Raw genomic sequence first — 19,791 nt, forward strand, 5'->3', positions numbered from 1 at the left:
GAGACCCGTCACCCAAGGGAGCTTGAAGGAGAGAGACGGTAGACCCAATGGAGACTCGAGAGCTTGAGCCCACTTGAGAGCTTCAATGGAAGCACATGGATGATGAGAGGCTAGAGCATTGAGAGGCTTAGGGCTAGAGCTTGTACAATGTAGCTTGTAGTTGTAGGTTGTGTTGGATAACAAAGGGAAAGGGTTGCTTAAATAGGAAGAGCCTAGAGGAAGAGCATGTGAGCAATGGGCAATAAGCATGGCAATGGCCCATGGGCCATGGGCATTGCAATTGGCTTCAAAACTGCCCGTAAACGGCTCCAAAAGGCCTACAAAGTGGACGCTGCAAACGTTAAAAAAATTGCCAACGGTCATAAACTGCCGAAAAAAATGACCGGACGGAACGAACAGGATGGGTCCGGCAAGACGGAACGACAGGTTCCGTTCGACGTACGAAAACTACCCTAGACTGATCTTTACCAGTACCAGTAGTGACTATAATCTGTCCTACTGACTGCTTGACTTCAGTGGTCTGAGCAGGTTGTTTGTCAGCCTGGCTAACTAGAGTCTTTTCAGTAGTCACTGTCTTGACTTGACTCTCTATCTGCTTCAGAAAAGCACTGCTCTTCGTCAGTGTCGTCTTCGGTTTCTTCGAGCTGCCAGATTCATCGTGAGTAGCCTTCCTTTTCAGACCAGTCGGAGTGGTCTGACTGTCCGTGGCTTCTTCATCTGAAGACAAATCAATATTTTTTTTGATTCTAGAACTGGCTTCTCACTCCAAGCCATTCTTACCTGGTCATGAACTTTTGGAGCAGTTGCCCAATATAAAAATTGCCAAACATACCAAGCTTTAAATACACTCTAGGATTTCAACTTGGCAGTTTGTTGAAGCACGTTGTGTGACAGGATCTGACAAAGGTTGATAGAAACCTTTGAATCCAATGTCTTTACTAGCAGCATAGCGAAAACCTTGTCTGACACATATGTTGGATTATTTTTAAGACTGACGGCTTCAGCTACAAACCTATAGGTAGAAGAAGCTTCCAGTCCAGCCACTGGAATCCCTTGACCACTGGTTTTTCTTTTTCGCTTGGCAGCCTCATCCTCCTTCAGGACTATACTGATCTGCTGTGAAGTTGCCACAGACGGCTTGGGCTCATTTGGCATCCAAAATGCAAAAGCTATGTCGTCTAGTGTGGCAGACACCTTTTTGCCATACACCATAGAACTGCCATCTTCAACATCGAAAGAGTCGAGAACCTGCTTGATGATGACTGCGTCAAAAGCAATTCTTGTGGCTTGCAGAACCACCCGTAAATCCCATAGTTGCACCAAAGCCATAGCTTGGTCAGTGAACAGTAACGTTGAATCTTACTGTAAGGAATGATGGGAAGGCTTGCCTTTGCAGCAGTGACAATACCTTGGGTTTCATCGAGAGATTCCTGCATCTTGTCTGAAAGTTTCCTCCTACCCATACACTGTGAAGATGACGAAACAGGTGAGGAAGAGGAAGACTTACTTGATACTTCAAAGCCGTACCAAGGTATTGCTAGCAAAGCTAGACGACAGCCGACTGTCTCTTCAGAAGACGAAGTCTGCGGCTGTAGTGAAGATACCTCAGAGCTTGGCGATGGCGAATGAACAACAGGAGGGAATCGTCACGCAGGAGATTTGTGAGGAAAAATGCCGACTCTCCTTACTGTTATACGCGTTCACGCCATAAAAGCTCCACCACTCGCCATTCCTAGACTTTTGTGCGTCGCTGCTGTTGTGGCAGACATGCATTGGACAAGACTTCTACTCATCCTTGAAATGATTACTATTGGCGTGCCATCTGACTGTTGGGCGCTTAAAAATTGAAAACTGTGTTTCCACTCATACTGGGCTGGGCTCCAGTCTGGCTTGATCACACTAGTACTCGTACCAGTATCCATCTAGCTTGGTCCCAGTGACACTGGTTCTGAAACTGGAACTGGCTGCACATGAAAAAGCCCAAAAATATCTGATTCTGGTATCTCTTGATCTTCAGTTCCCAGCTCCCTAGTACCTTGTTCCTAGTCATGCTCTCTAGCTTCGGAATAGTAGAGCTTGATCTTCGCACCATTATACACTCCTAGCAACAGTAATCCAGATAAATCTTTCAATCTTACTATGCCATTGGAGAAAACCGAGTCTACCTCAAATGGTCCTGCCCAGGCAATTTTGAGGTTTGACTTCTTAAGACCCAATCTAGACTAATAGATGAGCACTAAATCTCCTTTCTGAAATTCTCGGACCTTAATTCTGCGATCATGCCAGTGCTTCCCGGGTTGTTGAACAATCTCTTGTTCCAACATAGCCCGTTGCCTGAGTTCATCTAACTGCATAAGCTCATCCAAGCGCTTTTTCAGATTGTGATTAAAGTCTAAGCCATACTTCACAGCCATTCTCAGACTTGGGATAACAAACTCCATAGGAACCACAGCTTTAGTGGCATACACCAGTCTGAATGGTGTCAACCCTATAGTGACCTTGTAAGCTGTCCTATATGCCCATAAAGCACTCTGGAGCTTCAAATCCCACTGGTCTCGCTTCTTCTGCACAACCTTAGTTAGAACAGTCTTGATTGTCTTGTTACTACTTTCAGCCTGTCCATTGCATCTGGGATAATAAGGGGTAGATTTCCGATGCTTGACTGAAAGCATATCCAGTAGAATCTCCATGGTGTCATTGATAAAATGTGTCCTTTGGTCCGACACAATCTCTATCGGACATCCATATCGACAGACAATATTCTCAAAAAGAAACCTTGCAGTTGACTTGGCTGTGTTGTCAGGAAGAGCCTTAGCTTCAACCCACTTAGTGACATAGCAAGTAACCATTACTATGTACTTGTTCTTTTTGGGAGTAACCTTCTTAAAAGGTCCCATAAAATCTAGGCTCCATTTCATGAAAATACCCAGTGGTTGTACTGACGTTAAAGGAGTCATATCTGAAGCTGTAGGTCTACCCATTCTTTGGCATATATCACAAGTTTTGCAAAAACTTCTAATGTCAGTGATTAATGTTTGCCACCATAGACCAGCTTGCAGAATCTTCTTGTAGGTAACTTCATTGGAAAAATGTCCACTTGATTCGCCATTATGTGCCTCTGAGATAACTCGCATTCTCCCTTCCATAGGCACACAACACCGAAGAATACCATCAACCCCTAACCAATAGAGTGAGCCTGCGATGATGGTAAACTTCAAGCTCTTGATGACCAAAGCCTTCTTCTGGTTCTGCTTCCAGTCATCTATGAAAGCACCTTGAGAAAGAAACTGATAAACATCATACTATTCAGGATCAACTAATTCTCCTGCTTCCAACTGGAATAAGTCAGCATCCACTGGTTCATCCCTCAAAGATGCTTCTGAATAACCCTCTGTACTTCTGGATAGAAAATCAGCTCCACAGTGATTCTTGTCAGGCTTATGAAAAATTCTGAATTTAAACTCCATGAGGAATATCATCCACCGTGTTAGCCTGCCTTGAATAATGACTTTATTAATCAAGAACAGAAGAGCCTAATGATCCACATAGAAATGAAATAGTTTGCCTAGCAGGTAATGCCTGAATTTTGTAGCGCTGAAAACCATTCCTAGGGCTTCTCGTTCAGTGGTCGTATAACCTTGTTCAGCAGCCTGAGTAAATCTGCGACTGGCAAAATAAACAGGATGATCAGTCCTCCATATGGCTGAGCCAATATCGCCTCCATTGCCAGTCCCGACGCGTCCACATGTACATGGAAAATAACATCCCAGTTTGGTTGCCTGAGGACTGGTTTACTGATAATGGCCTTTTTCAAGTTCTGAAAGCTTTCCTCACACTCAGCAATCCAATTGAACTTACTGGTCTTCTTTGTGAGCTCATATAATGGTACTGCTCGAGAGGCAAACTTATGCACAAACCTTCTGTAGAATTTATATAACCCAGGAAAGAGCTTAACTCAGATGCACTTCTAAGTGCTTTAGCTTGCTGAACACACTGGATTTTATCGTTGGCCATTTCTATTCCATTACGGGATACTACATGTCCCAGTAGTTGTCCTTTCCAGACTAGGAAAACGGATTTAAATGGATTCAGACAAATCCGCTTCTCCTGACAACGTTTGAAAACCATTTCTAGGAATAGTAAGTGTTGTTCCTCATCTGAATATACAGTAAAATCATCCATAAAGATGGCGAGGAACCGATGAAGGAACTCATTGAACATTTCCATCATACACCGCTGAAAGTAGCTGGTGCATTGCACAGGCCGAAAGGCATCACCAAATACATGAAAGCTCTCCACTCGGTGATGAAAGTGGTCTTCGCTCGATCCTCAAGAGCGATCTGTAACTGGTTATAGCCACTGTAACCGTCCATAAAACTATACATTTCGTATCCTGCAATTTCATTAAGCAACATGTCAGTAAAAGGCAATGGGAATGGATCTTTAATAGTTTGGGCATTGAGTTTCCTATAGTCAACACAGACTCTCAATTTCCCATTCTTCTTAGGAACTACTACTACGAGAAACAGCCAATCACTACTGGCCACTTCTGTGATGAACCCAGCCTTGAGAAGATTGTCAATCTCTTCCTTGACCTTCTTAGCATAGTTGGGATTCATTCGGTTTCCCCTATCATGTCAGTTTCCCCTATCATGCCAGTTTCAACTGATTCCTCTAGCCTCCCAGTTAACTGAACTGATCTTTCTCCTATATTGATTTCAGTAAACTGATCTGGGAATTGCTTTTTCTGCTTGTCGACATGCTCTTTGTTCAGTAAAACCGCATTCAAGTCGATTTCTGCTAGAGGAAATATGTTCAGAGCTGCTAACATTCGTTCAATCTTCTTTGCTTTGTACTTCTGGCATAATTCCTTCGGTCTCAGCTCTTTTCTCCAGCTCCTAGTATTGTTCGTCTGGATCTGAATTCTACCGCTGGCCCCTTCTATGGTTAAGGTTTGATTTGCATAGTCATGAATAGCATGTGCTGTTCTCAACCATGGGCGCCCTAGCAGCATCCCATATGCCCCTTGCACATCCAGAACTAAGAAGCTGGCTTTAAATTTTTCCCTGCCTACTCTTGTCTGCATATTTTCAATCATGCCCGTAGCTTGTACTACTCTGTGATCTGCCATTCTCACTTTAAATGGTGTTGGCTTTAGATTCGTGATGCCCATCCTTTGCTAGAGATGAACTCCCATTATATTGACTCTTGCTCCTCCATCCAAGATAACACTTGAAAGAGGTTCCCATAGCTTCCGAACCTTGTAATCCACCTGAATGAGCGGTACCTCATCATCTTGGACAGCCGTCAGATCAAGTGTTATGGCCTCTGCTTCAGCTTTCCTGCATTGTCTGGTGAAGTTTGCCGCTTCAGGCAAGGTTCTTCTGATATCTTCCAGGTCCACAGTAAGCTTTTGAATTCTATTACAAATCTTAACATGGATTTCTTCCTTCTCCTGATCAGACTGGTTGTCAGAGCTCGAAGAACTGGTCATATCTTCGCAATGCCATTCCTCCCTTGCGTTGCTTCCAGTTCTTCTATCAACTCCCCGTTCTTCAATCATTCCTTGTACCGCAGTCAGCATGGTCTCAGGTATACCAGGCTTCGATTGATCTTTCTTAGTAGATTGGGCTGGTATCTTCTGAATGACTCGGGCTTCAGAACTTTTCGGCTGCTCTGGCAGCTTCTTGGCTAAATCCTCCGTGATTTTCGTCGCTAGTTCTCTCTGCTCCTGCCATTCATCTACCACCTTCTCTTTACCCTTGGCCTTCCACACCTCTCTCTGTTGAGCCCATTTGCTGCTTTCAATAGTGACTGGTTTTTTGGAGTATCTGGAATTTCTTCAATTACCACTCCTTTGCTCCTTGTTACTGCCCGTATTGGAACTGGCTCTAGTGCCTTTGCCTCAGTAGCAACAAGTGCAGGTGTATCTGGACACTGAGCCGCGAAATGCCCATACTTTCCACAAGTATAGCAATTTAAACTCCGGCTCTGAAAATTGCCACGCCCCCGGCCTCGGCCAATACCCGCTTGGTATCTGCCTCTGCCTAGACCAATACCACTGGTACCTGGTTTCTCCTCCTATGAGGCTTTGGCTGGTTCCAATCTTACTGGTTCAGTGTATGCTACCACTAACAAGTCTTTGCCCTTCTTAAAGTGATGAATCCTGATACCACAATTATTCCATAAATGGCCAAAGGCCTTACAGTAAGTACACTGTGGGCACTCGTTGGAAAAATGGTCCTTGGATTTGCATTTTGAACACCGAGTCTCCAATTTCCTAACTGATTGTCTGGTATGGCTAATCTCAGCAAATTGCCTAGCCATCTCTTCAATCTTCTTAGTCCAGGACCCCTTTTTTGACTTGTCCTTAGACCGCTCATTAGAGCTACTTTCAAAGCTGCTGGACACTTCACTGGAATTAGAGTTCTCAGTAGAAGAACTACTGCTACTGGATCTTCTCTTCTTGTGGCTCTTTTCCTTCTTGGCCTGTTGTTCCAGCTTCAGTGCTCGTTGTACCAGATCATTGAATTTCTTGGTTGGTGCTGGTACCTCCTGCTCTCTAAGCTTCTTGCTTCGAAAGCCATTCAGAAACCATGCACGCAGTCGCTTTTCTGACGGCGGTTCCTGCAACTGCCTTGTCAACTCCTTGATTTTCTCCACATAGCTTCTGACTGACAGATTCCGCTGCTTGATCTTATCCAGTTCACAAAGGATATCTTCATCACCTCTGTTGTCGGAATACTCCAGCCTGAAGGCTTTAAGTAGTTTGTTATAGGATCGAAGCTGACAAGCGGGGTAATGGTAGTACCACTTTCTCGCTGCCTCCTTCGAGGTTTGTGGAAAGTATTCCCCCCAATCATCCTCATCAATATTCTTCAGCTCTGCATACTGCTCAAAAGCTTGGATGTGAACATCCGGATCATCCTTCTTGTCCCCTTTGAATACTGGAAAAGAGATTTTCAATGAGGATATGTAATCCTGCCGATTACCGCTGGTTCGGCCGCTTCTCTTCTTAGAGTCTGAACGGCTATCTGCTGAAAGTGTGCCGACTGCTTTTACTCCCTTTGGTACCCTCATTCCCTTGCCTGGACCGAGAACTTTTGGCCTTCCGTGCTTCCCTTTCTGCCCGTCTGCGTCTAGAGTGACTGGAATGCTGTGAGTCCTGCGTCTCATCAGCCTGACTCTGCTCCTCATGAGCTTCAGTGTCAGTCACCCTCTCTTGCTTAGGGTCAGATTCTCTTCCCGACTCCTCAGGAATAGGATCAACACGGATGGTTGATTTCCGGCCACGACTAGTTTTGGGTGCCATTGCTGTAGCTCAGAACTTCTAACTGGGAGAAGAGTCTTTCAGTCAACGAGCTTCAGCTCTAGTCACCGTGATCGCCAAAATGGAATTGGAGCTGATCTTTTGAGATAGCTAATTCCAGTGTTAGAAGATTTCAGCTACTGGTGATGTATTAGTTCAGACAGTAGACTGGACAAAGGAACAGAAACTGAACTAGAATACATCTACTCGAATAAGAACCAGACTAAGTATTGAGAATGATATTCAGATTCAGATTCAAATTCAGAGTACTGAGTATAGAGTAAGTATAACTGGAATATACTGTTGTAATTGGAATTACAGATAAAGGATTACAAAGGAGATGATGTGACTTATGAACAAAAGGATGAACAAAGTACAGCCGACAACAACTGCCAATGATTGACAACCCGAGTACAATTGCCAACAAATGCCAACCCAAACGCTAACCCAATTACAATGTAATGGGTCCTATTTATATGTCTTTGGTTTACCATGGTAATTATCGTAGTAATTACTGACTGATTCACTGTCCGTTTCACAGGAGAGCGTTCACACCTATTAAAATTGTCTCAGCCGTCTACAAAAGACAAGCAACATTTGATCACAAGACCAAAGCAAAACAAGAACAGCGCGACCAACACATGAAAGAGTTCTTGCGACTCTTTTCTATTGTACAGGCGCAGTTTGCACAGATTCGGGAAAGGAGACTCTCTCGGTCTCTTCTTCTCCAAAGCAAGACACACATGATTTGCATGATGATACGCATGATGATTTGAATGATAATGACAAGCATGATGATTTGAATGATAATGACAAGCATGATGATTTGGATGACAATGACAAGCTTGATGATTTGCATGATCAAGATGTGATTTCTCACAAGCATGATGATTTGAATGAAGATGACGTGATTGTTCACAAGGATGATGAGTTAGTTGATGCTTTTTCTAGCAAGCTAACCTCGTTGCAGATTCGATCAATCACGAAGGATCGATCTTGGCTCTCGAGCCTAGGTCCAAAGAACCCTCACAGAAAGTATTATGTGTTCGCATGATTAGTACACACGCATTGTTCGAGTGTTTCATTCGTGATCGTTTCCTATATTTTCGTCAGCGTCTTTATGTGATCCCTTTTCCTAGGCATGACATATTGTACGTTGAGCACGTTTCACTCATGAATGAGCACGGATGTATACGGATTATTCATGAAAAACTGAAAAGTATACATTCAAGAAAGTCACATTCCATGTCTCTTCCTTGGCATGATACATTCGTAGAACGAGCACATGGAAGTATGAGCAGCAAGCATGGGCATTTCCGTTGTGAATTGCCACAGTTGATTGCTTTAGATCAGAAGAGAAAGATTCGATCTCATTGTTTGCGTGCGTGTGGTGAACGGTTTGACACTCCGTCTCTTTGTTCATCTACATTGCATGCACAGTCTTTGAGGAAGACAAGATTTTTTCCAGTCACTTTACATGGAATAGGTATGTTCATGGTTTTGTGTTGGAAATGGTTTCAGGAATTTTCAGCCATGGAGATTCTTGAAGAAGAAAGAAGCAGGACTCTAGACAAAGTTGAAGCATCGAAGGAGCCACAGAAGACTTTGTGTCGCTTTTGGCACGGCCCAAAGAAGCAAGCGTTGCAGACCTTTATGAAGTTCAAGTACCGCACAACCAAACGACCCACACATCAGAGTGGACCGACGAAGAGTCCCTTCCAGGATTCCGGATGCTATTGGCGATCTCCCTCTACGCCATATAGTTCGGGACCAGTACCTCACTTTGAAAAGGAGGGGATGTCACATGACACATCCAACCCTATGTGTCCGTGGACAAGCTACAGCATGATCAGGGTTCAGTTCAGTCAAGTCGGTCTAGAATAGGAAGTGATCTGGCACTTTTGTGAGTGTTTGCAGACCGTGCATGTCCAGACACTTAGATTACATGCATATCCTCCGGTTGCACACAGCATGATTATAAGCATTCCCATCAGAATCCTTCAGGAGAATTTTCTAGTGCATTTAGCCTATTTTTGACATTTTTCACTTATTATTTTTAAGTGACTTTTGTTGGAAAGTAGGTAGGGCAAATTGAGTAAGTTTGTATATAAGCAAACCCAGGCTAGCACTAATTGGCAGAAGAGGCAGCAAGAGCACAAGCTCAACAAGCAACTTCTCAGCAGAACCCAAGAGGCCTAGCGTTTTTGCATCACTGCAGCAAAACTAGCGGTTTTTGGACAAGAACCAGAATCAGCCAGCGTTTTTGCATCTGCATCAAGCCGACAAGACAGCAAGGAACAAATCAGCCCTAGCGTTAGCCGTTTCCCACCGCAAAACCCCAGCGTTTTTGCATCAGCACAAAGATCAGCCCTAGCGTTTTTGGATCTGCCAGACAAGCCAGCGTTTTTGCAGATCTTCGCGACGGAACCTCTTTAAGTACTAGCGTTTTCAGTTTTCAACAGTCAGACATCGTAGATCAAGCCTCGAACCTCGCAGATCTCACCTTCCGCAGCATATCCTCGCTGCACGGTCAGATCCCGCAAGGTTTACAGTTTCAGCCCGGAAAACGCAGATTTCAGCATCTGCGTTTTCAGCGCGTCGTCGCATCGTCGCCATCGACATCGTCATCGACATAGAGTCCGAATTCAGCAGATAAAGATTTGCAGATTTCAGCCTTTAGCGTTTTTCAGTTTTCAGCCCGTCTCGTTGTCGTCCTCATCGTCGTCGACATCGTCGGCAAGTCCAAGCATTGTAGAGATTTGTGCAATCAATAGTAGACCACTCTCGCCATCGAGAGTGGCGCCTTCGGAGGAGGGTGTTACGTCTCTGGTGTCGTAATCTCTTCTCTATCTCTGTCTCATGCACTTCCATTCACTGTGTCCATTCACTTTGTTTGTGTCCATTGCACTCTCTCACTAAAGGAATGGAAGGCTCTCCCTTCCGTAAGTAAAAGAAACCCTTGACCACGGTTCGAAGCACTCATCTTGAGCAAAGTTCAACATTCATTCCCCTGCACCTTACACTTCTTCATTTTGAGACTTGTCCACATGCCTTAAACTCCTAAGCTTCAAAACGCTTAAGCAAATTCTTCACTTGAAAACACATATTTCCTGGATTCTTACTTTGCCACACCCCAAGTACTTGCTTAACCACCAAAAGAGCATCACCTCTTACCCTCACACGATGGATGCCAAGCTCAAGGCAAAGGTTGAGCCCTTTCTCCAAACTAGCATACTCGGCTTCATTTTTGCTTTGTGCCGTAAGCTTCAAACTCCTTTTAGTTACCGAAGCACCTTGAGGATCATAAATTACAACACCTCTTGAAGCTTCACCATGCGCTTTCCTGTAAGAGCCATCAAAAAGCAATAGATAGGCATTGTCTATGTCAGGAGCTTCCATGTATTGCTTCTTCACCGAGTCCTCCCTAAGAAGAAGAGAGCTTTCCTTATAAGTAAGCAAATCAACCAATGTAGCCCTTCTACTCTTCTCAACAAGAAAAGAGAATTGGAATTCCTGTAGCTCCACAATCCACTTCATGAGCCTCTTTGACAAAGTAAGGCTATTCACCAATTGAGGTAGACGAGTATAGCTAGTGAGAAATGTAAATGGTTTGGGAAGAAGGTAGTGCCTAAACCTTTTACATGCATAAATCACACTCACCATGATGAGCTCCACCTCAGTATAGCCTCTTTTCACCTCTAGCTTCACCCTACTAGCACAAGTTACCGAGGAACGCCCCCTAGCCCCCGTTCCGGCGTTCCGGGGGGCAGTTCCCTTCCCGAACGTTCCGAAACGTCCCGGAATGTCTGACGTTCCGGGTGGCCAATGCAAACCGGAACGGCCGTTCCGGAACGTTCCGAAACGCCCCCGGACCGTTCCGGAATGCCCCTGGAACGGCCAACGGCTACAAACAAATTTGGCAAAGATTGAAAAAATTGAAGTAAATGTTTGGGCTTCTTTTGAAAGTGTGCGATGCCTCAAGGACTCATAAAATGCACCCCCCTCCCCCTTTCTCTTCACAAGCTAATCCTCAAGGCTCAAGCTCTCTCCCTCTCACTCTCAAGATCTCTCCCTCTCAAGACTCACTCTCTCAAGGCTCAAGGCTTCAAGCCTTCAAGCTCTCTTCCTCTCCCTCCCACTCTCTCAAATATCTTTCTCTCTCTCTCTCTCTCTCTCTCTCTCTCTCTCTCTCTCTCTCTCTCTCTCTCTCATCATCTAGTCATAGCAAGGTTGAATGGTCTTCAAAACGAGTTTTTTGTGAGTATTAGAGTCAAAGCACTCTAATACTCCTTGTATTTAAACACAAGGAGCTAAAAATTGCACTATTTGGGTGTTTTTTATACCTCCCGTTCCGCGACGTTCCCGTTCCGGACCCCTAGCCGTTCCCCCGTTCCGCGGGGATCCCGTTGCCGTTCCCGTTCCGCGTTCCGGGTAACTATGCTACATGTAGTGGGAGTTGTTACCTCGTTGAAGAAGCATAGCTCCAATAGCATCCCCACTTATTGATGGATTCACATAAAACTCCTTGTTCCAATTAGGAAGCTTGCATAGCAGGAAGAGAACCAAGAACTTCTTTGATACCTTGAAAAACCTCTTCACATTCATTTGTCCATTGTAAAGGATCCTACCTTGCTACTTGTTGTAGAGGATAAAGAAGTTGAGAGAACAAAGGAATGAACCTTCACATATACTTCACCTTTTGAATGAAAGTAACAAGTTGCTTTGTATCCCTAGGTGATGGGAGGAGCACCAAAGCCTTCACTTTGTCAGGATCCGCTTCAATCACATTCTCAAAGATCATACGCCCCAAAAACTTCACTCTTAGTTTAGCAAGATGACACTTCTTTGGATTGAGTTGACCTCCACTTTCATCGTATTGCTAAAAAGCCATCCCAAGCTTTACACAATGATCCTTTCTAGAATTATAAATACAAAAGTCATCAATAGGATCCTTCACAAACTTGCCAAGAAAGGGAGAGAACACCGTATTAACGCACTTTTGGTACCACGCACAACAATTCATAAGACCAAAAGGAAGCACGCAATTACAAAAACATCCCCATGGTGTGATAAATGTGATCTTGTTTCGATCATCGGCTCGCCGCTCCGACTACCTTCCTCTCCATGTGCTGAGGCTATCTGACTCCCGAAACAACAAATTTAAGAGGTTCTTTGAAATGAAAATGTAGCTGCTGTTTGACCCTTCGGACAGCTAACAGCAGCCCTCCAATTAACCCCTCCAAAACCACTTAAAGGCCTCATTAGGCAATAGTCTACTTAGGCTCTGCTACAATGTCAATGTGCAACTGGTGCCCACAAGCACACAAGGAGCGAGAGAGAGAGAGAGAGAGAGAGAGAGAGAGAGAGAGAGAGAGAGAGAGAGAGTGCACAAGCTCCCCCCTGGAGAGGATTCTACACACCAGAAAATGCACTCTCCACCCACAAGCACACAAGTGTACATACAACTACCTCACACACAGCCGTTCTTGAGAAACAACCCTTATAATGACGCACGCGTAACTAGTGAAAAAGCTCAGAATCAAGGAAAACAAGGATCAAAGGCTTACAGCTTTTCTCTAAGCTCAACAGTATCCTTTGCAGTCCCAAGCGAATTCACATAGCGTTTGAAGGTGGATACAGAGGTGTTTATCTGAAAAATGCCTGCTGCTATGGCCTGACTGGGATCTTGCCGAGAAGACGTAGCCAATGTGGATCTGCTTGGAGCATATCCCCCAGCCTCGAAATCTTGGAAGCTCATCCTCTCCTTCACATTCCAAACAAGCACAGAGCATATTCAGAATGGCAACTGCATAAAATCTGCCTACAGAACCTTGTATGAAAGAGAGAAAACAACTGACAGACACGCGCACGTACAATGAAAAACAGAAAGTCTCTCTCTCTCTCTCTCTCTCTCTCTCTCTCTCTCTCTCTCTCTCTCTCTCACACACACACACACACACACACACAGGGAAGACGATCAAGGAACATACAGGATGCGCTAAGCAAGACGGTGGATCCAAACTTGCAAGTGAAAGCCTGCAAGTGCAAAAGACACCATAGCCGGCCCTCTGAGTGGCACTCTATTACTCTTCGCACCACGTGTCAAAGCTATGACTTCTGAAGTTCTGAAAAAAGCTAAGAGACTTTTTTTCTACCTTTATTACCTAAATTTCAGCTTTTGTTAACATTGAGTACCTAGAAGAAGAAGAAGAAGAAGAAGAAGAAGGAGAGTACTCTTGGGATTGCCAAAAACATTTTTGGCATGCACAAGACCATAGGAGAAGGTCGGAAAAAGTTGCATCTTCTAAGCCGTAGATCATTGTTGGTTGGATTGGCGACACATGGTGTGGTTGCTTTCAGTTTTAGATTTTCTATACTAAATGTTGCTTTCCATGGACCAGAATGCCCTGCACCGTGTGCAAGGCGGGAGGAGTTGAAGGCCAATTCCATTACTACAAGTTGTGGGACAAGACTCGCTAAAGGGAGGCACCATAAGTGCTTGAAGTGTTTCCCTGGATGTAGGGGTTGAAGGCGGGAGGAGTTGAAGGCCGGTTCCATTACAACAGTTTGTGGGATAGGACTCGCTGAAGGGAGGCGCCATAAGTGCTTGAAGTGTTTCCCTGCATGTAGGGCACGTGCTCGGGCTGTCTATTCCATCCCTATGTTTGTTGTGGTCGGTGACCTGCATCTGGCACATTCCATGTGTGGTGTGTGTTGTGCCAGGCTCTATTTGGTCAGGGCTGATTGGTCAACGGTTGAAAGCAATGGCATCGTCAGCAAAGCATGTCGTTAGTGTTTTGGGGCTTGTTATAAGGGGTTGCAGTGGGTGTGTTCCCTTGTGAGTTTGTAGAGGCACATCGAAATAAACTTGTTATTTGCTTTTCTTGTGAGGTTAGAGAGACAAATATGTAAATCTCAGAATCTTTCACCTTCTTTGTTAATGGCTTCCAAACAACTTGCATTGCAAGTTCCTTTGCGACTGTGGCGGACGAGTGGTATGTGAGTACTAGGTGAATTTGAAGGTGCTAAGAGCATGGATTTTGAAGCAGGTGAGCCCTCGTGAAGCTTTATGGCATGTTCTCACTTGCTAAATTGTTTTGCATTCTGTTATCAAGTTATTGAAATGCTCGATCACTTGGAAATCTATTAGTGTGTATTGACAATTTTGAGGTTACCACAGATTGCTTTAATGACTTTCTTTATTTACATTAATGCTCAAAGTGTACACATTGTTACCCTATGTAGCCTACCTTGTCTCGTATCTTATGTATGATGAGAGAACATGGGGGAGGCAAGCATACCATTAACCATCCAACCATCCTCTTATCTAGCCCTTGGCCCAAGAGATCCCATAAATGTATGCTTGCCATGGGGCAGAGCCTTACTCTAGGGGCCACGCCCACCCAGCCATCGTGTCGAACCTTGTCCAAAGCATCAACATGACTTATGTCCTAACATTACTCCCCCCTTAAGGAATGGAAACCTTTTCTTTATGACACTGATGTTTTCCCAAGTGGTACCCTCCTCAGGTCAATCCTTCCACTTGACAAGGACTTGACAAAGGACATGATGTCGTGAGCGTAACTCATGGAAATCCATGATGTGTTCAGGTTCATGTGGTAAATTGGGACATTCAATGTAGTCAACAAGGACTCCTTGATCAACTACATTGTCATCCAATAATAAGCATTGATGTAAACGGCTTACATGAAAATTGGACGAGCACGAGCATTAGCTGGAAGCTCTAACTTGTACGCCATAGAACCAACTCTCTTGAGGATCTTAAAAGGTCCATAAAATAAAGGAGACAATTTTGGCGTAGGCCCAATCTTGAGACTTCCTAAGTTGTCTAGTACTTGTAAGAAAACGAAGTCACCTTCCTTGAAAGTCACTACTCCTCTCTTCTCATCGGCATACTTCTTATACCGATCTTGTGCTTGTCGAACATTTTGACGAGTACTTTTTAACATATCCATGTGATCTGCTACAAAGTCCTTAGCTTGCTATACTTTTTCAATTGCCAACCCCTTCGCAACTTGGTGAACGGGGTTGAAAACCTTACATAAGCATGAAGGGATTGAACTTAGTAGTCACATGCTTAGTACTATTGTAAGAAAATTCTAAAATGGGTAGCTACTCTTCCCAATCCGATTGCTTTTTGTTGACATATGCTCGTAGCATATCTTCCAACACTTGATTGACTCTTTCAATTTGACCATCTCTTTGTGGATGTTCTGAAGTACTTAGATTGAGTTGAGTTCCCAACCTCTTAAAAACAGCCCTCCAAAAATGGCTATTAAACTTGGCATCACGATCAACCTATAAATATGTTCCACAAAAATTTGTGGCCATTCGGGAGTCTTAATAGTTGACTTGGTAAGTATAAACTTACACGTTTTTAGTCAACCTGTCTACGATCACCCACACAGAGTCATGACCTTGTGTAGTAGAAGGTAAACCAATAATAAAATCCATACAGATGCTTTCCCACTTCCCATTGGGGATCTTTAAATGATGCAAGAGTCATCATGCTTTCAAGCGCTCTGCTTTCTTAACTTGACTTTTTTGGCAATGCAGCACATAGTCTTGAACATTGCAATGTAAAGCTGGCTAGTAAAATTGTCATCGTACTAGTGCATAAGTCTTTCTTATACCAGGGTGCCCTGCACTTGGGCTATGATGAAATTTATAAAAAATGTGGCACGCCGATGCCTTCGTCCCTCGGTACACATACTCTCCCTTGATGAAGTACCCAGCTTCAATAGAAAAAAAAATTGTCGAGTAAGTTCGTCACTCAAGAGAGGAGAACTGTGTGTGGAAGAATTTGATGCATGGTCAACATTGACGTGAGAAGGATCCCTCATTAAAACATGACTCCACACCTTAGAGTATGCCTCATCGTGCTCACATTTTCCTTTAAGATATTCAAGGAACTCACTTTTAAGAGAGTTCATCTCAGGCATTCAACTAAGAGCATCCGCTACAAAATTATATCAACCCTTGCGATATCGTAATTGAGTATCATACTCGGCAGTGTCCTGTCCAACACCCAAATAATCCATAAGGCGTCTGAGATTGTGTTTGACCATGAAGGTGTAAAAAATGTGGAATACAATAAGGATCTATTTATATAGATGTAAGGGAGCCAAGTCCAAGTAGGACTCTCCTATGCGCCCACGTGTAGCCGCTTTTGGGTAGACAAGTCCTCCTAGAATTCAACCACCGGCCGCCGACCACGGGCCACCAGCCACCAGCCACTGGGCGGCCATTTTTTGATTGTCTTTCGATCGTCGTCTGGCCAAGATATTCTGGCAAAAAGGAATACCCCTAAAGTTAGCCCTGAATTGGCTCCGTACTATCAGCGTGCAAAGCTGGAATCCACCAAATATATGTGCACCATTGGCTTCTTCTCATATGGGGGCCCTACAAATTGTGCAACATATAGTGTGGTGGCAAAACTTAGAGAGGTGGGCATTGCAAGTATACCGACAGAAGGTATTAAGTAGTTTACTTGACAAACAAATTTGAAGGTTCAAAAGGCCATGTGGGCTGAGATTATTAGCAAGAGCATTGCATTAGTACTTTGAGAAAGAAGAAATACTAGGTTACAAGACTTGTATGCGGGTAGTCCCATTCACAAACGGGTGCTCACACTCGATCGATCAAAACATGTCCTTATTTGTTAAATGTTGTGGTACACCTATCATCGGCGATCACCCAATCAATGCACATGTGGAACCAACAAACTCAACCCATGACTCAATATAAGACAAATAATAAAAATTCCATCCTAAGTTAGCATGCCCATATTCTTGATATATATTCCGTCCTCAAAAGTTATGAATGTGCCAACTGGGAAGCAAGAACTCAAACAATCCACTCTGTATGGATCTTGTAGTATTTATCTTTCATAGAAGAGACATACAAGGAATATAATGAGCCAAAATTTTGGCCTTTGAGCATGACCAAATTACCTTTTCAGATAATTCAAGAACCATTCCCAAACATTTTAGTGTATCCAAGATCATCAAGTTGTCCTATTGAAATGAAGCTCTTAGCTAGCTCTGACACCTCGCAACATGAACTCAATACCATTGTGGTACACAACTTCACATCCCCAATGCCACATATCTCAAGCTGATGAGAATGGCCTAGCTTGATTGAACCATGTGTAGAAGCATAATTGGAGAACCACTCCTTGTGAGGAGTAACATGAAAATTGACATCGACATCAACATGTGGAGACTCAATGAGATTGAGTTACTCTCTCTTTACACTGCTCTTAAGAGGTGCGTGAGTCATGACAATGGCTTCACCCTGCTCTCCTTGCAACAAACAGTAATGTTTCTTCATGAATTATTTCTTGTGACAATGGTTGCATTCAATGTTCTTTGTGTCACATCCACGATTCTTACTACGTGCATTCTTGCGATCTTGCGAATGACCACATCTACGACTACAAGCTCTCTACCTTTGATTGTTCCTCTAGCTACTTTCACTTGCCATATACGCATCACCATGCCCACTAGTGTCAAGAGACTAACGTCAAATCTCTTATGTGAGAAAAGTAATGGTAAAATCACTAAAAATAAGCTTGCCCTTAGAAAAAAAGTTACTAATGTTAGTGTTAAATGTGTCCCATAATGCATGCAAAGAACATAGCAAGAAAATAGCTCTCATTTCATCATTGAAATTAAGCCCCTTTGATGTCAAATGGGTAAACACACTATTAAACTCATCTGGGTGTGAACTGACACTGCTACCTTCTTTCATGTTAAGAATCATAAGCTTCTTCATTAAAAAAACATTGTTTGATGCATTCTTACCATCCCATGATGAGCATAAGAACTCCCACGATTCTTTAGCATTGGTCTTGTCCATAATTGTGAAGAATATAGAGTCATCTGACACCAAGATGCAACCTAATAGTTTCCATGGCATGAGCATCAAGCTCCTCCCATTGATCATCAGTGTACAAACCCTCTCTGTGCTCTTTTAATGGTGTTGCAAGTCCTTTGTTGTCTAGCGCATCAAGCATTCTCTGCTTCCATATGTGAAATTTTTGCCATCAAACTTCTTAATGTAGTAATGTTCTTCCTAAAAAGATCTAACCATACTCATGGCAAGATCTAACTACAAGAGAGTAACATTAAGAATTTATGGCAATTTTTTTGACAAAAAAGTCTCTCCCTGCACGGAGATCAAAATCTCAATTAGAAACTTAGTTAAATCAATGCAATGTCAATGCAAAAGAGTGTTGTAAGCAAACTAGAGGATGAAAATTCCAACACTTTCTCCTCCAAATCCCAACCCAAATCAAGACAAAATCAACGCATAAAATATCAAGAGTGCTCTTTGAGCATAAACAACATAGAATTGATCAAAATAATTGACAAACATGAGTGACAACTAGGTGTCAAAAGCACCTAACTAGATCTATACATGTCCTATGGTGAGGCAATGAGTATGCCAACTCCAACAACCTAATCCACCTTTCACGGGGTAACCTGCCCCCAGTGTTTAGCTTTAAGAAACCTCACACAAGACCCTCACAAAAGGCTATGCAGACACAACTAGCCATAGTCTTACAAGGGCCTCTTTTGGATCTAGTCTCAAAAATGAATGAGATTGCCAAAACAAGCCAAAACAGGCTCCACAATTGATGTACAAGGTACTATCTACAACTCAATGTACATACAAAATGTAAAACTATCATTGCAAGACCATACGACACGTGCTCAAATAGGCGCCGTTGAGATGCAAGCAAAATCTAGACTAAAGTGAGCTCCTTGCAGGGAGTAAAAATTGCTCTTAATAGAGCACAAGCACACACAAGGTGCTAATCACACATATCCATACACATAAAACTTCCAAAGAGAAGTAGTCAGTTGGTAATAAATCTCTCACTAAACCCAAAAATTTTCACTGACAAAACTTACTAGGCTAGGAAAATCAAATTAGAAATACCATACATACAGTAATCTAGCACCTTTCACGTTGGAAAGGGGTTAAGGAAACACACTCGGAACACAAACGAGCGCCTCTCTATAGCCCAAGATATGCACAACACCCCAATTCATTAGAGTTCACCTTCAAACTTGACACAATTTGCAAGCAAACCACTGTTTGCACACAACAATACACACACACTCGCTGCAACACCATAAACACAACCAATCATTCTACACTATCCGATTCACTACCTTCACAACACACACACAGCCTCTCTGAATCTCTCTTTGCACAATCGACCTCAGGGGGGCATACCTACCAACACACGTCCAAAAATGCACGCACGCAAGTAGAGAAGAGAAGGGAGAAGGGAGAATAGACACAAAATGATGGGCAATGATGGCTTTACTTCTCAACAAACAACGCCATATACAAGCCCCAATCAAACTTGCTTTCAAAGCATGCCTGGCCCAAAAATCCTATCTCTGTGGGACGCGTGTCTAACTTCACCATCCTATCTTATTACAGTA

General features: G+C 43.4%; 1 protein-coding gene across 3 annotated transcripts in view; it reads right to left on the reverse strand.

The window, feature by feature from the left end:
* The window catches only part of LOC147446074 (syntaxin-22-like), a 60,508-nt gene extending 47,054 nt beyond the window's left edge, over positions 1 to 13,454 (reverse strand). For all 3 annotated transcript variants that reach the window (XR_015189849.1, XM_086525380.1, XM_086525381.1), the window contains exons 1-2: positions 13,300 to 13,454; positions 12,877 to 13,073 (exon numbers count right to left, since the gene is read on the reverse strand). Coding sequence is in view for 2 of the 3 variants with exons in the window: in XM_086525380.1 (XP_086381506.1) it covers positions 12,877 to 13,067 (191 nt within the window). In the remaining variant the exon portion in view is untranslated. The remainder of the gene's footprint in view (positions 1 to 12,876; positions 13,074 to 13,299) is intronic.
* Between the last annotated feature and the right edge of the window lie 6,337 nt (positions 13,455 to 19,791).

Source organism: Adiantum capillus-veneris, chromosome 12 (genome assembly GCF_014529385.1).
Source record: "Adiantum capillus-veneris isolate H3 chromosome 12, ASM1452938v2, whole genome shotgun sequence".
In the NCBI taxonomy this organism is placed as follows: Eukaryota; Viridiplantae; Streptophyta; class Polypodiopsida; order Polypodiales; family Pteridaceae; genus Adiantum; species Adiantum capillus-veneris.